The 16,150-nt window shown below is 43.3% G+C and overlaps 1 protein-coding gene across 11 annotated transcripts in view; it reads right to left on the bottom strand.

Annotated features, from left to right (window-relative positions):
* LOC135160765 (uncharacterized) overlaps positions 1-16,150 on the bottom strand; it is a 183,855-nt gene that overhangs the window by 7,805 nt on the left and 159,900 nt on the right. For 7 of the 11 annotated variants that reach the window (XM_064117717.1, XM_064117718.1, XM_064117724.1 and 4 more), the window contains exons 6-12: positions 12,378-13,972; positions 7,995-8,067; positions 7,763-7,803; positions 6,200-6,358; positions 4,734-5,979; positions 4,384-4,652; positions 2,927-3,188 (exon numbers count right to left, since the gene is read on the bottom strand). In XM_064117717.1, coding sequence (XP_063973787.1) covers positions 2,927-3,188; positions 4,384-4,652; positions 4,734-5,979; positions 6,200-6,358; positions 7,763-7,803; positions 7,995-8,067; positions 12,378-13,972 — 3,645 coding nt within the window. Of the gene's footprint in view, positions 1-2,926; positions 3,189-4,383; positions 4,653-4,733; positions 5,980-6,199; positions 6,359-7,762; positions 7,804-7,994; positions 8,068-12,377; positions 13,973-14,056; positions 14,663-16,150 lie in introns of those variants that run through there. The other 4 variants (XM_064117719.1, XM_064117720.1, XM_064117727.1 and 1 more) reach the window with 3 other exon arrangements.

The raw sequence follows: 16,150 nt of genomic DNA, 5'->3' as shown, positions 1-16,150 counted from the left end.
GCTGCAGAAGGATCCAACGAAATCGTAGACGTACACCTCACCTCGATTATCGGGATAAAATGGCCGATGCCAATAGCCAATTGTCAATAGCCTAAAATTTCAATAATTCACAAGGTTCGGGAATTTCCACTTCTCCCCAATTTTCTCCCCGCCATCACTCAAACTGCTCATATAAATTTAAATTTCCTGTAACGAAATTTGTTGTCTTTCTCCACTTAATTTCAAAAATATTCATCAAATATTGATGTCATCGCCCCGGCATGTGGTCATTGACATACAGTTCGCTACAATGCTGTCCACGAGAGGCATACGGCGTCATGAAAATTGAGAAAAAACGAACGGGACGTCAGGAAATTGATCAAAAAAATTTCTACCAATTTTTTCCTTTCGAAAAAGTTCATTTTTTCGACGGGGGCGGGCCACAGTGACGTAGTGAAAATTTTTATTGATTAAAGGGTACGTTCATTCCACATGAACCACAGACATTTTAATGAGTAGATAAAGGGCACAGATATCACAAAAATTGGATAACAGATAGAGATTGATTCCATCAACTCGTGCGGGTCTATTTAATATCGAAAAATATATGTTAAATAACGTCAAATAGACAAATGGGTTTTTATATTCGTGCTAGACACTCAAATGAATAATTATGGAGTCCTTTAAGGTATAATGAATAAATGAAAAAATTGAATAATTTTTTTTCATCAATTTATCAAGTCAGTAATGTAGAGGTAGAACGGGAGCGATAAATTTTAGGAATCATTTTTGTCTGAATTCTAAAATTTGCGAAACGAGAGAAATCTTTTAAAAAATATCTAAAGTTTTGTATGTGTGAATTACATATCAACTTTTTTATGAAATCTTCGAATAATATAAATAACCTTTCAACCGATTTCTCTCTCCATCCAAAGGAAGGTAACGTGAGACATGTTAGTTCGCCAGGAGCCTCTTTAAGGTCCTCAGGTCGCCATCCCCATTGAGGATATTCCATTCTACAACTTCACTACTGATTCAAATAATTTTCAATTGGGGTAATTTACGATTTTTTAATTTGGCCTTGCCTTCTGTGGGTAGCGTAGTTCCCTGAGATATGACCCATGCCGTCGCAGGAGGAGGTGGGACACTGTATGAGCTCCTTGCCGTCGCGGCCACGGGGGACTGATGACCGGGGTGACAGACTCAACGAGTGACGTCGTATACTGCACACCGAACAGGCAATAATTGTTTTTTTACGAATATATTCACTTACTTGTAAGTAATATATGTATCTGATTATAGTGAATTTATCCTAGACGAAGGTCAAAAGGGGCAACATAGATCTCAGGCACGAGGGTTGTGGATAAGTACGTCGTTAGCCCCCCTTCCACCCCGACGTTTAAATAATTTCTGAAAAATTTGCAGTACAAATTTCATAACACTTTTTTTTCACAAGGATGACATTTGTCACCGTTCGAGTCCCAGATAGTTCTTCATATCTTCATTCTTCATATCCGGGGCGGGAAATTCAAAAATTCCGCGCAAAGGGCGCAGACTATTCACCCGACGCCCAACCCTTCTATCCTCTCTCCCATGTTCTGAGGAATATTCCTCTCAAATGCCGGAACCCAACATTAATAATCTCAGAGCTGTGCTCTGACCTTAAAAAAAAAATCATACACAACTCCACAAATCGTCCGAATTACCCCAAAAAAGTATGAGATACGTGGTTAGATTGCGGAGAGTTTGACTCCACTTTTACGAGACCATGAGAGAGGAATGAGGGAGAGGTTATAGAGACTCCTCTGAAGCCCTCAATGACCCTTGAGTGGGCACGCGATATTGCCCTCCCACCTTGAGAGAGAATCCACTAGGAAGCCTCTTCTTGAGTGCAATCACGACGTGCGCATATATATAGGCCTCTTAAGGGATCCTGGAGAAACCGTCTGGAAACATTCCTGGAGACTATATACTCCACAAGTGGATAAAAATCATTTAACCTTTTCTCCGTTTTACTCCAATTTCTATCCAATGAATTTGGTAGAAAAAAAAATCATAATAAATGACCGCAGACCTGAGGAAACGGATTTAATAGAAGAGGAAGGTTAGGGTCTGCCAATAAACGTCGAGAGAGGAATACAGAGCTGTAATATCGTTACGTGAAAACTCTGGTATATTAGGCGGTTTATATTGACTTGGGCCATTAATAACGTTGAAGTATCGTTTCTATATCGACTTTATGGGGATGGAGAAAACCACCGGAGGCGTACGCCCGCAACCACCTTTCATGCCAAAGGTATTTTATAGAAAACAATTACGGAAATTTGGATTGATTGTGTGGTGGGCTATTTGGTAGCTCCGAGACTTTTCCTGAGCTCACTATTCTTTAATAGACGTCAAATTCACGTAGATGAGCGAGACGAATTCTTCCAAAGGCTTAAATGGCCCTGGAACCTTTTGATAGTGAGGTTGTCACATCCCAATGACTTCCACGACTGCATATTTTATGAGAATCCTTTCGTGATTTTTTCGGCTATAAAATTCTCATTAATTCAACTTAAGCTTAACACAATAGTTAATACGATTCCCTTCTCCATAATCCACCGCGGTAGCAACTGATTATATACCCTAAACTCCTCAAGCTAAACCATTCACAGCTTTATCCCGCTTCCCTCCCTAACCCATCTTCTTCTTCAAACCCAACATTCTGCCGTTATATACCACCATAGAGCTTTACGTCAATTAGAATAAGGTTGGCACTTTCGCCAACGAAGAGTAATTACTTTAATTAACAAAATTGGATGCACGAGTGTACAGTGACGGTTGAGGGTACCGATGATGGCAGAATTTTGCCACAGGTAAATTCATGTAATTAATGGATCCGATTCGAGGCGTTCGTTGGAAAATAATTTTTGCTTGTTCTAGGGGTAGATGTTGATTATCTTACCTGTCGTCTTTTCCTGAAGATTTGTCGAGACCGCTCATTGTGTGCTGGGGTGGTGGCATGCTGTAGCAGGGGGCTGGACTGTAGCCAGTGGGAATTTGGTAGCTAGAGGTTACTGGTCCACCTGGATAGCTGCCAGTGCAGTTGTATCCGGCTGTCGGGTACGGGGTGTAGGTATTCCCTGGGTATTCTGGCTGGACGCCGGTCATCCCATAGCCTGGGTGTGGACTCATTGGACCGTATGCTGAGAGAAGAACAGGAAACACTTCTTCATCAAATTAGACAAATGTTGTTCTGGTGGAACGATCTATTTTAGAGTTAACTCCTTGCGATTGATTATCTTGATCAGTACCATTTCTCTATATTTTCATGAGAAGAAGAAAGCTTTGTAATACGTCCTAATAATTCATGTGGAATAATTTCCAATAATTAGTCTATTCATGGAATATTTTTCCCTGGAGAGGAGCTCATGGACGACCGGAGTGTTGAAAAAAAGTTTATTTATTGAACAACAGTCCCATTTTCTCAGAATATTTTTTTTATCCCAAACCGAGTATGATATTGGCTCATTGAATATAGGAATAGAATGGTATGAGTTGAAACGTTGGTAGCAATGGCGTCGACGTTTCCCCGTTGTACGTCGAAATGTTTCAATTTCAATAACTACTCCCCCGGCGTACGTCCAGTCACGGGTAAAAGGCGAGTGAGACAGTTGAATTTCGGTACAATGTATTGCAAAAGCAAGAGGGTGAATGAGAGGGGAAGGGACGGAGGGAAGGGGATGAAATGAGAGGAGTTGGACGTACGACGGTACTTTTGCATGGCTTGTACTCGGCGTACGAAATATTGATAATTAACAATGGTCCAGTGTTGGGATGGAGGGGAAATGTTAACGTTATATATTATATTCCGGCGTTTGGCAATGCATATGCACATGAATATGTTAGGCGTATGTGAAAAGTGGTTGTGTGAGGTATGAGTTTGATGGTTTCAATGTGGCGGATGTGTATTTGGCGAGAGCCGACGAAATGAGTCTGGTTTTGGGAAGGAGGGAATGAGGGGGAGAAGTAGGGGAGAGTTTAGAGGTGAGAGGGTGGTTACTCTATTACCAAGGACCGTGTAGCGTTCAGCCGAATTTTTATTCGACGCTTGTAACTGGGCGCCCGGGCAGGCCCTAGGGAGGCTTCATGCGTTATTTTTTTTTAGGTTTCTCTTTGTTCTGTTCTGTTTCCATTCGTTGAAATTTTTTTTTCACCTCTAGTGCCCTCGGGGAGACTCTGTATGTATCACTTTTTCATTTCGATTTTGTACTTGGGAGCTTTTTGGTGGCTAGGAAGAGATGGAGAATTTCCGGTTTCAGGAGGTGGTTTGAAGGCCCTATCTGGCTCATTAGGTTGAGAGATGCCAGTGGAGGTGGAGTGGAATCAGCAATAATTCATGGCTTGATCATCGTGACTCACCAGTTGGATCTCTGTATGCGTCCATGTAGTGGGAGACACCGCTGTCGGGGGTACTTTCTCTGCTGTACGCAGCAGCATGAACACCTGGAGGTGGAAAGCCAACGGGCCTGATTCCGGGGGCACCGGTGAAGCTCACGGATTCGTTGGCTGTTGAGAAGTCCACGGGTTCTGTTTGTTCTTCGATTGGTCGAGGTGCTGGGAATGGTGGACCCACTGGAACGGGAACTGCATCGCCGTGAGACGTTGGGTATTGTGGACTGGGAGCACCGCTGAAAGGGAATGGAGTCCTCAAGATGATTCTTCTAAAAACGCGACGATGATGATAAAAAATTATGGATCATGGGACTTACCTGTGAAGCCTGTTGACGCTGAGATCCAGCGTTTGTCCTTGTGGGCTGGGCACCTGGGGACTGGCTGTCAGGTGTGGACTGGCGGCAGCTTGAGGACTTCCACCGACAGTTTGGCCGCCACCGTACTGGGGGCTGAGGCTGTTGGAACCGTAGGGTGGCGCTTGTGGACTCGTCGAGGTAACGCTGGACGTTGACAAATCCATAACGGAACCACCTGGCGATGTCGGGGGTCCGTTCTTCGGCATCTGCACACACTTGACTTCCTCCGACTTGATCATGACACCAGTTGCTGCAGCCATTGCCATCTGGTGTTGCTGGACAGCAGCGGCTTCCTGCTGATAGACCCTCTCCTGCTCATCAGCCGTCATCCCAGTTTGTCCAAGGTAATACATATTGGCTCTTGAGTGGAGTTGCTGCTGTTGTTGAGCCTGTTGACTCTGAAAAGGTCCACAACTTTGACTGTCGTACCGATCGTAGCCGGAAGCGGAACCCGGATCGTATGGCCGATGATTCGCTGCGCTCGAGACATTCTCGTATCCTCGCGCTGCTCCAACATCGTTCGAGTACGTGACAACTGGTCTCGCTATTCCATTGGTCGTTTGATGCATGTAGGCACGATGCTCAGCACTTCGGTGGTGATAGATGTCCTCGCTTGTCGTAGCCACCGCTGCCATCATCGAGGATTCGTAAGGTGATCGCTGTGACATCTGGTGCGTCATTCTCGTGTCCTCCACCATTGTCATGGGGTAGGTCACTGTCGGCTGCATCGGCAAAACATGATGACTTGGATGCTGGGTTGGGTGATGAATAGTTCCAATTGATCTTGAACCCATGTCTAAGGATGACATCGACGACGAATTCGAGTCTTGGTTCATGTATGAATCGTATGTCTGTCTCGGTGGTGGTGGAGGAGGTGGGGAATTGACTCGACAGGACGACGAATCCTCGGTCTTCGGAACTAGAAGCTCGGGATTTCGGGAGGGTATCGCACTGCAACAGGTCGTTGGTGGTGATACCTCTGGTTTTGGGGTTACTTTTGAGGAACTCCGGGGATTCTGGGGATTTTGATCCTCGGGGGTTTTTGGTGGCTTCACGTGGAGACCTGGAGTTTTATAGTAATCGTACGTTGGCGAGGTTACAACTGACTTTGTCTCGGGTGCTTGTGATGAGTAAATTGAGTAGCCTTTGATGTCCATAGAACCTGGGAGCAGGTTCGTGCTTATGAACTCAGGGGGAATCCCGGACACTGGGGAATTAAATATTGTTAGATTGGTGGAGATGGACATAGCGGACAGTTGATGGCGGGGAAATATCGCTAATATGGTGGAATACCGTGGGAGAAAACAAAGGGTGATATGAGGGGTGGGTAGGACGGAATATTTCCCAGACTGTCCACTGGTGTAAAATTCACATTTGATTTCTGAAACATTCATGTCGCAATCACTCTCTACGGATATGGAATTTACCTTGGGCCTTGTGACGGGCCTCACGTGCTGCTTGCTTATTGGCTGCAGCAACGGGACAACCTGACAAGCTTCTATGTGTATTGCGATTGGAGCTTACGTGACCGCGACCATTACAACCCGGTGTCGGACACTTCAATATTGTCTCATGCAGCGCCAGAACTGTCGAGAACCCAGGTAATTACCGAGAGGCACAAATAATGCTTGCTAATCACCAGAATCCATTTTGAAAAAATTCCTCTTCTCTTCGTTGGCGTTTTTGATTTTAAGAAAATCACCACGCGCGGGAGGTACGATTGTGGAGGTGGAAATAAATTATTTTCAACAATAATGGGAGAAGAAAATCAACGAGAGGTAAACAAAACAATTGAATTAGACTTGGACATACGTTCACGGAAAAAATAAACATTAATGTGTAAATAACAGTAAGAATAATATAATCCAGCGGGTAGAGAGTATTTTACCAATGGACGAGGGCAGAAAATAATTGAAAAGAAATACGTGAGAAGTTAATTGAATTTCAAACCTTTTTTTTACGTTCAATTAAATGAAATTATTGTAAGAAAAAGAAAAATAAGAGAAAATTACTATTTTCTCTTCTGGATTTTCTCGGCTTGCGATGGCTACTGCGGTGATGTCACTAATTGGACAGCAAAGAGTTACTAATTGCGCCTTCAATTTATTTTTAATATAATTTAGTTAGCGCGATTTCTTCTCTCTTAATTCCCTCCGTATGAGTAATTATTCTAATTAGATTGCTTCGAAATACAAAATTCGAGGAAAAAATTTACCCAGTTTGCTATAAATTCATTGATTCTGGCGTATACGCACATGCAGTCTCGGTAATTCGTCTGGGGATCTCGAAGCTCATGAAAAAAAAATTGAATTTCAATTGTGTCGACCTAATTAATTAATTAGCTACTGAAAATAACGGAAAATAGCGAAATGTTTTCTTTTGTTTCTGGTCCTAAAAATTGTGAAAATGAAACAGTTCATTTTTCTTCTATTATTGATGAGGTGAAGTTGAACTGAAAAAAATGAAGCTCTCTACCCCGCAGAAAAAAAAAGATGAAAAATTAAAGCAGAAATAAATGGTTCTTCAAACAGACAGACAATACACATTGAACTTTTTTTGTTCGGAAATAATGGTAAATAAATCATGAATACACTAACTCACATACGCTCCCACGCGGTGCAATTTTTTTACGGTTTTTTCGGTTTTTAATAATTCAGTAGTTGAGGAGAGGGTAAAAGTTCTGGAAATTTGGAACGTAGGACGTTTTAAAATTTTATATTCGGTAAAATCTTTGAAAATTGTCAATAAAAAACTTTTGAAATTTCGTTACATTTTCTGTTAAATTTTGAATAAAGTTGGGAGCTGTGCTTAATTAATTTTTAAAGATCTTCGATAAAAAAGATGGACGATTGCACGATGAAAAAACATGAGGGTTTACGTGAAAATTTCCTCAACTGCTGAATAATTGACTAAAAGCGAAAGGTGTACTTGTGAAAAACAAATTAATGCAAAAAATTACACACATTAAGGCTCACTAAAAAAATACTCACTCTCAGGCGTAAGCTTGTCCTTTCTGGGACATCCGGATAGGCTGAAAAAGGAATAAATTCAGTAAAATTCCCTCGTGATGGATGAAGCCGCGATAAATCTGAGGGGGGAAGTTCATCGATGTGCTTCTGCGTGTGCAAATGGAAACGATTTAACCCCTCTGGCAAGTTGTACAGGGGTTCGGATTTGAACGTTGAAAGCGGTCAGTTAATTACCGATAATTGGTTGCCTCACCTGCGATGGTGCGAGTAGAGTCCAGTTACGTGACCTTGACCAGTGCAACCGGGGGTTGGGCACTTGTTGCCCTCTGTAACACAAATCAATGAATGGTTGAGTGAATATTCGTTTTTTTAACGTCAAACTAAAGATTCCGTTTCTCCTATTGTCATCTACCATTTTCCCCCTTTTCGCTTATGAACTCTGAACCATTTGTCGATTATATTTATAAAAAAATGGATCTTTACGCACTAGTACCACAATATGATATTACGCATCGAAGTTTACTAAAATAAACTAAAACCTGCTAACGACATCACGTATCGTAATCCAATTTGCCGCACGGGAAGGTTGTAGACGAGATGAAGGGATTGGAGGAGGGGTAAGGGGAGCGGGTATTGGTAAGGGATATGGCTACAGAGGCAAAAGAGAGAAAGTAACTAAGCAGGGATCGGCTCTCTCCTACACAAAATGACAGCCTGATGAAGTTTTGCCGTCATGGCGCGGTGGCTTCTAACGTTGAGCTGAATAGAGTGGCGAGAGGGGAACGGGGGGTGGAAATGGGGAGGTATGAGGGTGAGGGCTCGTGTTGGATACGGGAATGGGGATAAGGCCTTGTGGGATTAGCGCACGACAAACTTTATAAAAGTGTGCTTTGGTCGAAAAAAATCCCAGGAGAAGCATCTCCACGAACTAATGTCTATATCTATTCCTGACTTTCTGCTGGATTCTTTCACACGTGACGCACGTACTATCGGACGATGAGGGATTTCATACGGGGAGAAAAGATGTGGTTAACTTTTTTTGCGTGAAAATCTTGAAATCTGGGTAATTATGATGGCATTTATCAAGCTTGTGGTATAGGAAATTCCATGAATTGATTATGATGATTAGGATCAACAATTCTGTCTCATGTTTTGCAAATTTTAAATTGATATCTCTAGGATGGGGTAAAATAATTCAGTAGCAGAGTGGTAAAATGAAATAATTCATCTCTGAGTATTGACCGGTTTTTTATAAATATCTTGAAGTCTAGAATAGACAGCGACATTTTGTATATCTGATTTATTAATAAAAAAAATGTCTATCACAAGGTATAAATTTATACTTAAAAAGTGACAGATGTTTTTCAACTCTCAGAAACCGCAACCTAAGGGGGCGAACGGTGGGCGTTAAAAGTGACAGCTATTCGCTCAGCAGTCACACGTATTCTATGGTCAGTAACAGTTTTTCCCTTCATTCTCCAAGGATACTTTGTAATCAATAGTCACTTGTTATTCGATTCTCCGGACGTTCTTTTACCTTTTCGCTATTATATTAACTTCCACGACAGCTTCTCAACGTGCAAAGACATTGACGCAGAAAATAGAATAAAACGAAAATTATTTCCATGAAGTAAAATATCGTTCTGACGTTATAGGGGCGTACAAAATATCTACAAAATTTCTCTTGAAGTCTATAAAAAGCCCTGAACTATTCTTGAAATTCCAATTTTTTGTTTATGGACAGTGACAGACCCCCATCGATTCCAGAGATAATTTTTCACAAGAATGCAACTGCTGCCCTCATTTCCACCCCTCCCGAATCCCTGAATACGAAAGAACTCCCATGCACCGGTCAAAAAAACAAACAAAACCCAATTTTCGCTTTCCGGTGCAGCCAGAGGTGAGGAATTAATAAATTAGCCGTAAGGTCCACAAAAAGAAAATCTGAAAACCCCGAGGATAAACTCCCACTCCCTCCAGAAGCGAGGGTAATGGTTCCGGTCAACAAAATGAATACCGGCACGCGCCGCATCCCTCTCCGGCACCCCTCACTGCCTCATTTTTCCACCCCCATACGTCTGAATAGGCTTGTAACGAGCCGGACCTTCTTTTTTTTACCATCTGACCCTTTTACCCAAGCCCAAAGTGAGAAGAAGAGGTAGATAAACCCCTGAAAACCGAAAAAAAGGGCTGAAAAAAATACTGGAAAAATAGAAATAGGGGTGGCTGCACTGAAGAGTGGATGAGTACTGTTTTTCCGTTGTAGAAAGAGGGAAAAAAAATGCACGAGAGGGGGTGGATTTGGCCGAGTGTGTAATTGTGTTACCTCGTAGCCATTTCATGGGAGGGTCAACCATGGGAAACTGAGAGGTGTACGTAAACACCGGTGTTGGATGGGGGGTGGGGGAGGATTGTGTTATTCATTCGACGGACGAGTGAACAGTGAATTTATAACCGTATCATGTGAATATCCCCCTGGAAAATATACCCGTTACCCGTATTATCATTCCTGAATTTTTTATTGTTTTTTTTACCCACTTTCATGATGGAGTTATGGGTGGTAATCGCGAGGTAAGTGACGATAATCACTTTCTTCTGCTCCAAATTCACTAGATTGAACCTGGCACCGATGTATCGGTTGCAGTTCACAACAGGGACTATTGAGACTACCCCTGTGCCCCTTAGAATGAAGGCTAATACGGGAAACGCAACGATTGGTTTATAACTTTTGCGCCACCAACGAATAGCGAAAAAATTCCAAGTATTTTCGTGCCATCCCTTGCAGCAAACTAAAAATAATACCCCATGGCCCGCTGTAATACTCTTATACTATTATTTGTATCTCAATTCGCCTCTACGTCTTTTCTACTACGAGAAGGGTTTCGCCGCAAAAGGCCGCAACGGATTTCCCGATAGTAGGTTTTATAGCGTGTCAACACGCTTGGTTTTTAGGCAGGGGGTAGAGGAGAGAAAAAGAGATGGAGTCGTTGGTGGGTGCGTTCTGCACACGCAATCATGTAAGAAAAAAAATCGAAGGTTGGAGGTTTCTCTGATTTTTATTTCTCCTCTTTCACGGGAGATTTTTGTCGGGGGAAAGAACAACATGGGTTAAGCGGCACGACACGCTAATCCCGTGGTTACGCTCACGCCTTCGGATTTAACGGGTTATACGAGAACTCAACCCTTCTCCGAGGTTATTGAGAGGTTTTGATTTGGATTTTTTCCCTTCTCATGCCCCTTTCATAGAGGAGATTGGAGATCATTTAGGGGACAGACATTGATGAACATTTCGAGAAGCTGATTCTTTTTTGCACCGATTGCCCAAATTCCCGTCTCCCCAATATCGTCCTCATTTAGTCAGCAATGAACAGGACCAGACTTGACTGATAGTCCGTGCTTTCTAGTCATTTTAGAATTTTATTTATAAGGAGGACAGGAAAATTCTCAGTTCTGCATAATTGTTGCAATGAACGGAAAATTTAATAAGTTTCTTTGACATTAATGGACCTTCCAGGAAAAAGGTAATAATTTTTTTCCACTGTTGTCCTAAATGTCATTGATCCCAATCCAGTCCTTTTCGAACAACTAATCAACAAAAAAACCTGACTGTCAACCCCTGCCACATACCCACAGCAACGTTAATGTTAAGGGGATAATGAAGGTACTGATGGGTGAATTTTCAGGGTAGTAATAAGGCCTGGCTCTCATCCCACCCCTCCCTCCAAGAAACGAAGGGACAGAAAGCTCCCTGCTATGCTAGTCACGTTTCCATCCGCTGACAGCTGTGGCTTATACGTATGACGCCCGTATCACCCCAAAATTTCATGTCGCGTCAAAACCTACCTTTAATACCAAGGAATGCATTTCACCCCCTCATCACCCTCTCCCTTTTCAAACCCACCTAATCCGACGAGAGAAAATCTCCTCCTAATCTTTGAAAAATTTTCCAAGAGGTCCATCAACATGAGCAGCGAAGAAGGGCGGACTACACATGTCTGTAACTACTAGCCACTTTTTCGGATTCATATCACTCGGTATTTATTAAACTGAATGAAAGGGTTCTAGATTGGCCCGCCGGTTGGTAAAGACCCCACGAGATAAGAGAGCCTTGATTTTACCCATTTGAGTCATCGCTTTCAACCCCTCCTTTGGCTTTTCGTAATTATTGATTTTCCAAACTGCTTTTCTCCCCCTTTCTAACTTTATACAAGCATTCGCAGGAAAGGTCCAGGACACACTAGCAAGCGGGTCTTTGTCCCTTTTGCTACTCCCTCGTTTCATTCACATGTGATGTCAATGTTTTTTTTTATAGGGGACGGAAGGGGGCGGGGGGTGAAGGTAGAGATAGTAATGTTGAATAGCTAGGGAAATTTTCGGATGGATGGACTGTCAGATAACTAGCCAATTTTTTCTATACATGCTACTAAATATGCTCTTCATACGTGACGAAAATGATCTACTTGGCAGGAACTTGGACGAATTGCCTCTAGACATGTCTAGAGAAGGTACTTGAAATGTTGGACGAAGTGCTAGAAAAATTCAATTAACCGTATCCTCGCCACTGAATTTCATCAGTCAAAGTGTTTCTACCAGATTACTAATATTCTTTCCCCACAACGAAAAAAATATTAATCACCTCTGCCAATGCTGGACGGTGACATGGACATGCCAGGGCGATTGCCATCGAAATTTCTTTCCTGAATCTTCATAACATCCTGACCACCTGTCGTAACAGAAATATCTCCAACGGCAGTGGTAGTCGTAGTCGTATTCGTTGTAACACAACTAGCTGTGCATCCATTGATGCTTGTATTATTTCCATTTTTAGAACTAGCGTAACTACTGGTGGAACTGTTACTTCCACTGGAGCTGCTGACAGCAGTCACACTCACAACTCCCTCCCTGGTAATGTCTTGTATAGCACTGGCTGCTCTTGAACCGACACCAGCTGGTTGTAGAATGGTGTACTGCTTGGAGGTGTTGATTTCGGGGCTTGCAGCTGGTGGTAGTCCAGTGGCTGGTGTTTTTGATGGTGTTAATTTTGAAACACTCTGACTCTGATGCTGCTCCTCTTTTGGTGATTTCAACTGTAGAAGCGAGACGGAGGTGTTTTTCTCCTCACTGGAGGGCGGGATCACTGGCTGTGGGACTGGCATCACCGGGCCTGGAACTGGCGTGGGAAAACCCACAAACGTTGCTGATGCTGGGTAAGGACCGATTGGCGGGCTCGAGGTTGATGCTGATGGTGTTCTACACACTGGCTTTGTGTGATCTGTATTTGGTGGCCTAAAAGCTGATGATGAATATGATGTTGTTGAGCTCGGAGAGAACAGGTGTCTTTCAGATGGTGATGATGATTCTTTAGCTGTTCTCTCTTTACTCTTGTCGTCTAACCGCTGGTCTCTCTCATCGTCCTTCTCCGTGAGGGGATCAGACATGTCAATTTCTAATTCATTAGATGAATCATCGACTAGTTCGTTGAAATCTGGAGGATCGTAGCGAGAATATTTTTCGTTAGGCAATCGTTCGATTCTATCTTTTAGGCTTCTGGTCTTCAGGTTGTGCTGCACAGGGCAATCTGTCTCCATCCTCATTACATCCAAATCTTTTTTGGTCTTCAACTGCTGCGGTCTCATCTGCTGGAAGGACCTTCTGTCCTGTCCGCGGAATGTTATTACGTCCTTCAAGGAACATCCTGCCTCGGTGCTTGTTGTTGATGATGTTGATACCGAGCATGGTGACAGCTTTGGGGTGTCCTTCTTCTCCTCGAAGAGATTTTCAAAGTTGGACTCGTAGCGATCATCATCAGAGCCACCACGCTGGTACAAACCACCACTAGGCCCTGGCCAACTTCCCGATAAGCTCTTCAACGCTGCCTCAGTTTCCCTGATCAGTGTCTCGTCGTCCTCTGGCTCTTCTGAATTCTTACTAGCTTTTCGCGCTGGACTACCACAATTACTCGACGCAAACACACGCTTCTTCTGCGGCAACATTGTCTTATCACTCTCTGATTGTTTTCTCATACCAATATCATCATCTCGTACACTTTTCCTTCTTCTTTTTAACGCAGCATCCGACAATTCTAGGTCTTGGGAATTACTTATTTGTTGTTTTTTACCATTCAGTGATGACGTGTGTTGCATTGTTTTTGGTATTGACTCGGCCTCGAGTTTCCTTTTTTTGAGATGTGCCATTGCATTCTGGCCGCCCGGCACGCTGGTCAGTTCCACCCTGGAACAACAAAAATTCCCAGGTGAAATAAGACCAATTTTTGTTTTATTTTAGGTTTTCTTTTGTTTCAAAACTTCAATTCACTTTTTTCATCCACTCGCGCGTTGACATCACCTTTTGATTTTCTAACGTCTTCGTAGTCTTCCATCTCGGCACAACAGATAATTTGGATTTTGTTTTTTCGACTCAAATGATTTTTGAAAACCTGTCTAGGAATTCATTTTGAAATTCCTCCCCTTATTTAGTTTCCTTTTCAAATGTGACGAAAGAATATCCCGAACTGACCGGTACACAAACAGGGAAAAAAAAGGCACGCGCGTGTCGTAGGATTGCTCGAGAGCTACTGTGTGCTATGTTGAAGGGGAGAATTCAGTCGGGGGTAAAAGTTTTCACGTTGTTGGGTGGGAGAGGAGGGGAGGATGGAAGAGTGTGTGCGAGAAAGAGAGCAAATGTAAGCGGCTACGATACTGTGGGGGATGGTTGATGGGGGAGTAAAGGGGAAGAATAAGGATGTTTGAGTGAAGGAGTGGGGAAGTTGGTGCGAGTGCGCGTAGTTGTGACAGGCGCTATTGGGGAATGACGTGGTGAATGGAGGGGCGGGTACTGCGCAATGGTTGTGGGTGGTATGGGGGATGGACTTGGTGAGTTGCGCGGCACCGGTTGTTAGTAAAATTGTTGGAGTAGGTGGGGGATGTATTGGCCACCTTTTACCTCCCTCTACCATCTACTGGTTTTTCTTTGGACCCCGGTGAGTATGCGCTTGCGAATAACGGGGGGAGGGGGGGGGGCTTTGAGAATGACGAGGAGCAAGGGGGAGGACCTGAGGAAAGAAAAGGTGGTCGACGGCCGGGCAGAGGTCCTGGGTTACCCTGGATGCACCACCATTACTAGGCCCCCCCACACTTCCCTTTTCCTCACTGGGGAGTACCAATTTTGTACATCATCCCCCCTCTGGTGCAACCCCACATCGATACCTTGATTTTCAATTTGCTCGGAGAATCGATTAGATATTATTTTTTTTCCACCTGGTACAGGGGGTGTGAGTCTCTGCTGAGTACAATTTAATATCCACAAGGATTAACAGATGATGAACATGCTTGAATGATTATCAGGGATTCGGATGATAAAAGGAGTGAATCGACTGTTAATAACCTCGCAAAATTATTAGCAGCCATCAAGAGTTGATTGTTCAATAATCCGAAATTTTGATAAATCCTTTCAACCCCAGAATTGAAATAACGCCACTGAATTCTGTCGAGGGACAGTGGCGTAATTGATGACCCTTCACTCGCAACTCCCATCCACGAGTACTTTTCCCTCTCTTCAAGTCGCCCAACGACGCCTATGGGGTCATTAATTAGAAACTCTCAATGGAGTACATAAAAAAGAATCTTTACTTCCGCACGGTAGCATACACCATGAATTAGATGAAGCTGCGATGGAAGATTTCACTAGTTGTCTGAAGATACTGGGGCGAAGGATCAACGTCAGCGCTTGGTTTAGACTCGACTCTTCCAGGATTCGAAAACCCCGAGGAGATTCTACCCCTTAAACCTTAAACCCCTGCCCATCCCTTACTTCAAATAATCTGTCCTTGTTCAACTCTCGTAGCTCTACCCTTCGAGAAAACCCTCTGGAATATCTTGAGTTTTAGAACCAGAGAGCTTGTCTCACTCACACCCACCAGATGAAGGGTGGAATCGAGGAGGGTGGTATATACGGATCATCCAAAATCGTAAGTTAAATCGCAACCGTTGGCTCAAGACATTATCACTTTTATTTACCGACCACGAGTTTCTTTCAACTTTGAGAAATGAGGAGTGGATCGATCTTGCTATGAGCTTCTGGTGATTTCGAGGGTATATACCCCTCTTGAAACACGGTGGCAGAGGCCCGTGGGGAGTAATTAGGCGGTAATCCTTAGGTACAGTGTGGGAGCGCGAGGTGATGGGATCTTTTGTCCAGGCGAAAGTCTTGACAAAATTTTGATCTTCTCTAGGACCAGGGGATCTTATTGACGTACCTGTCGCATCACAATGAATTTTCATGGATAATTATTTATCAACATCGAACTTGTCATCCAAATAAAAACATCCCCTGGATTTATTAGACAATACATTCAAAATATCAGCGGGATCAACGGCCCTCAAGATATCCTTTCAAAACACCCAGACAAGC

This window comes from Diachasmimorpha longicaudata, chromosome 3 (genome assembly GCF_034640455.1).
Source record: "Diachasmimorpha longicaudata isolate KC_UGA_2023 chromosome 3, iyDiaLong2, whole genome shotgun sequence".
NCBI classification, from domain to species: domain Eukaryota; kingdom Metazoa; phylum Arthropoda; class Insecta; order Hymenoptera; family Braconidae; genus Diachasmimorpha; species Diachasmimorpha longicaudata.
Note: the sequence above shows the minus strand (reverse complement) of the source record. Positions and strands in the feature narration are given on the sequence as shown.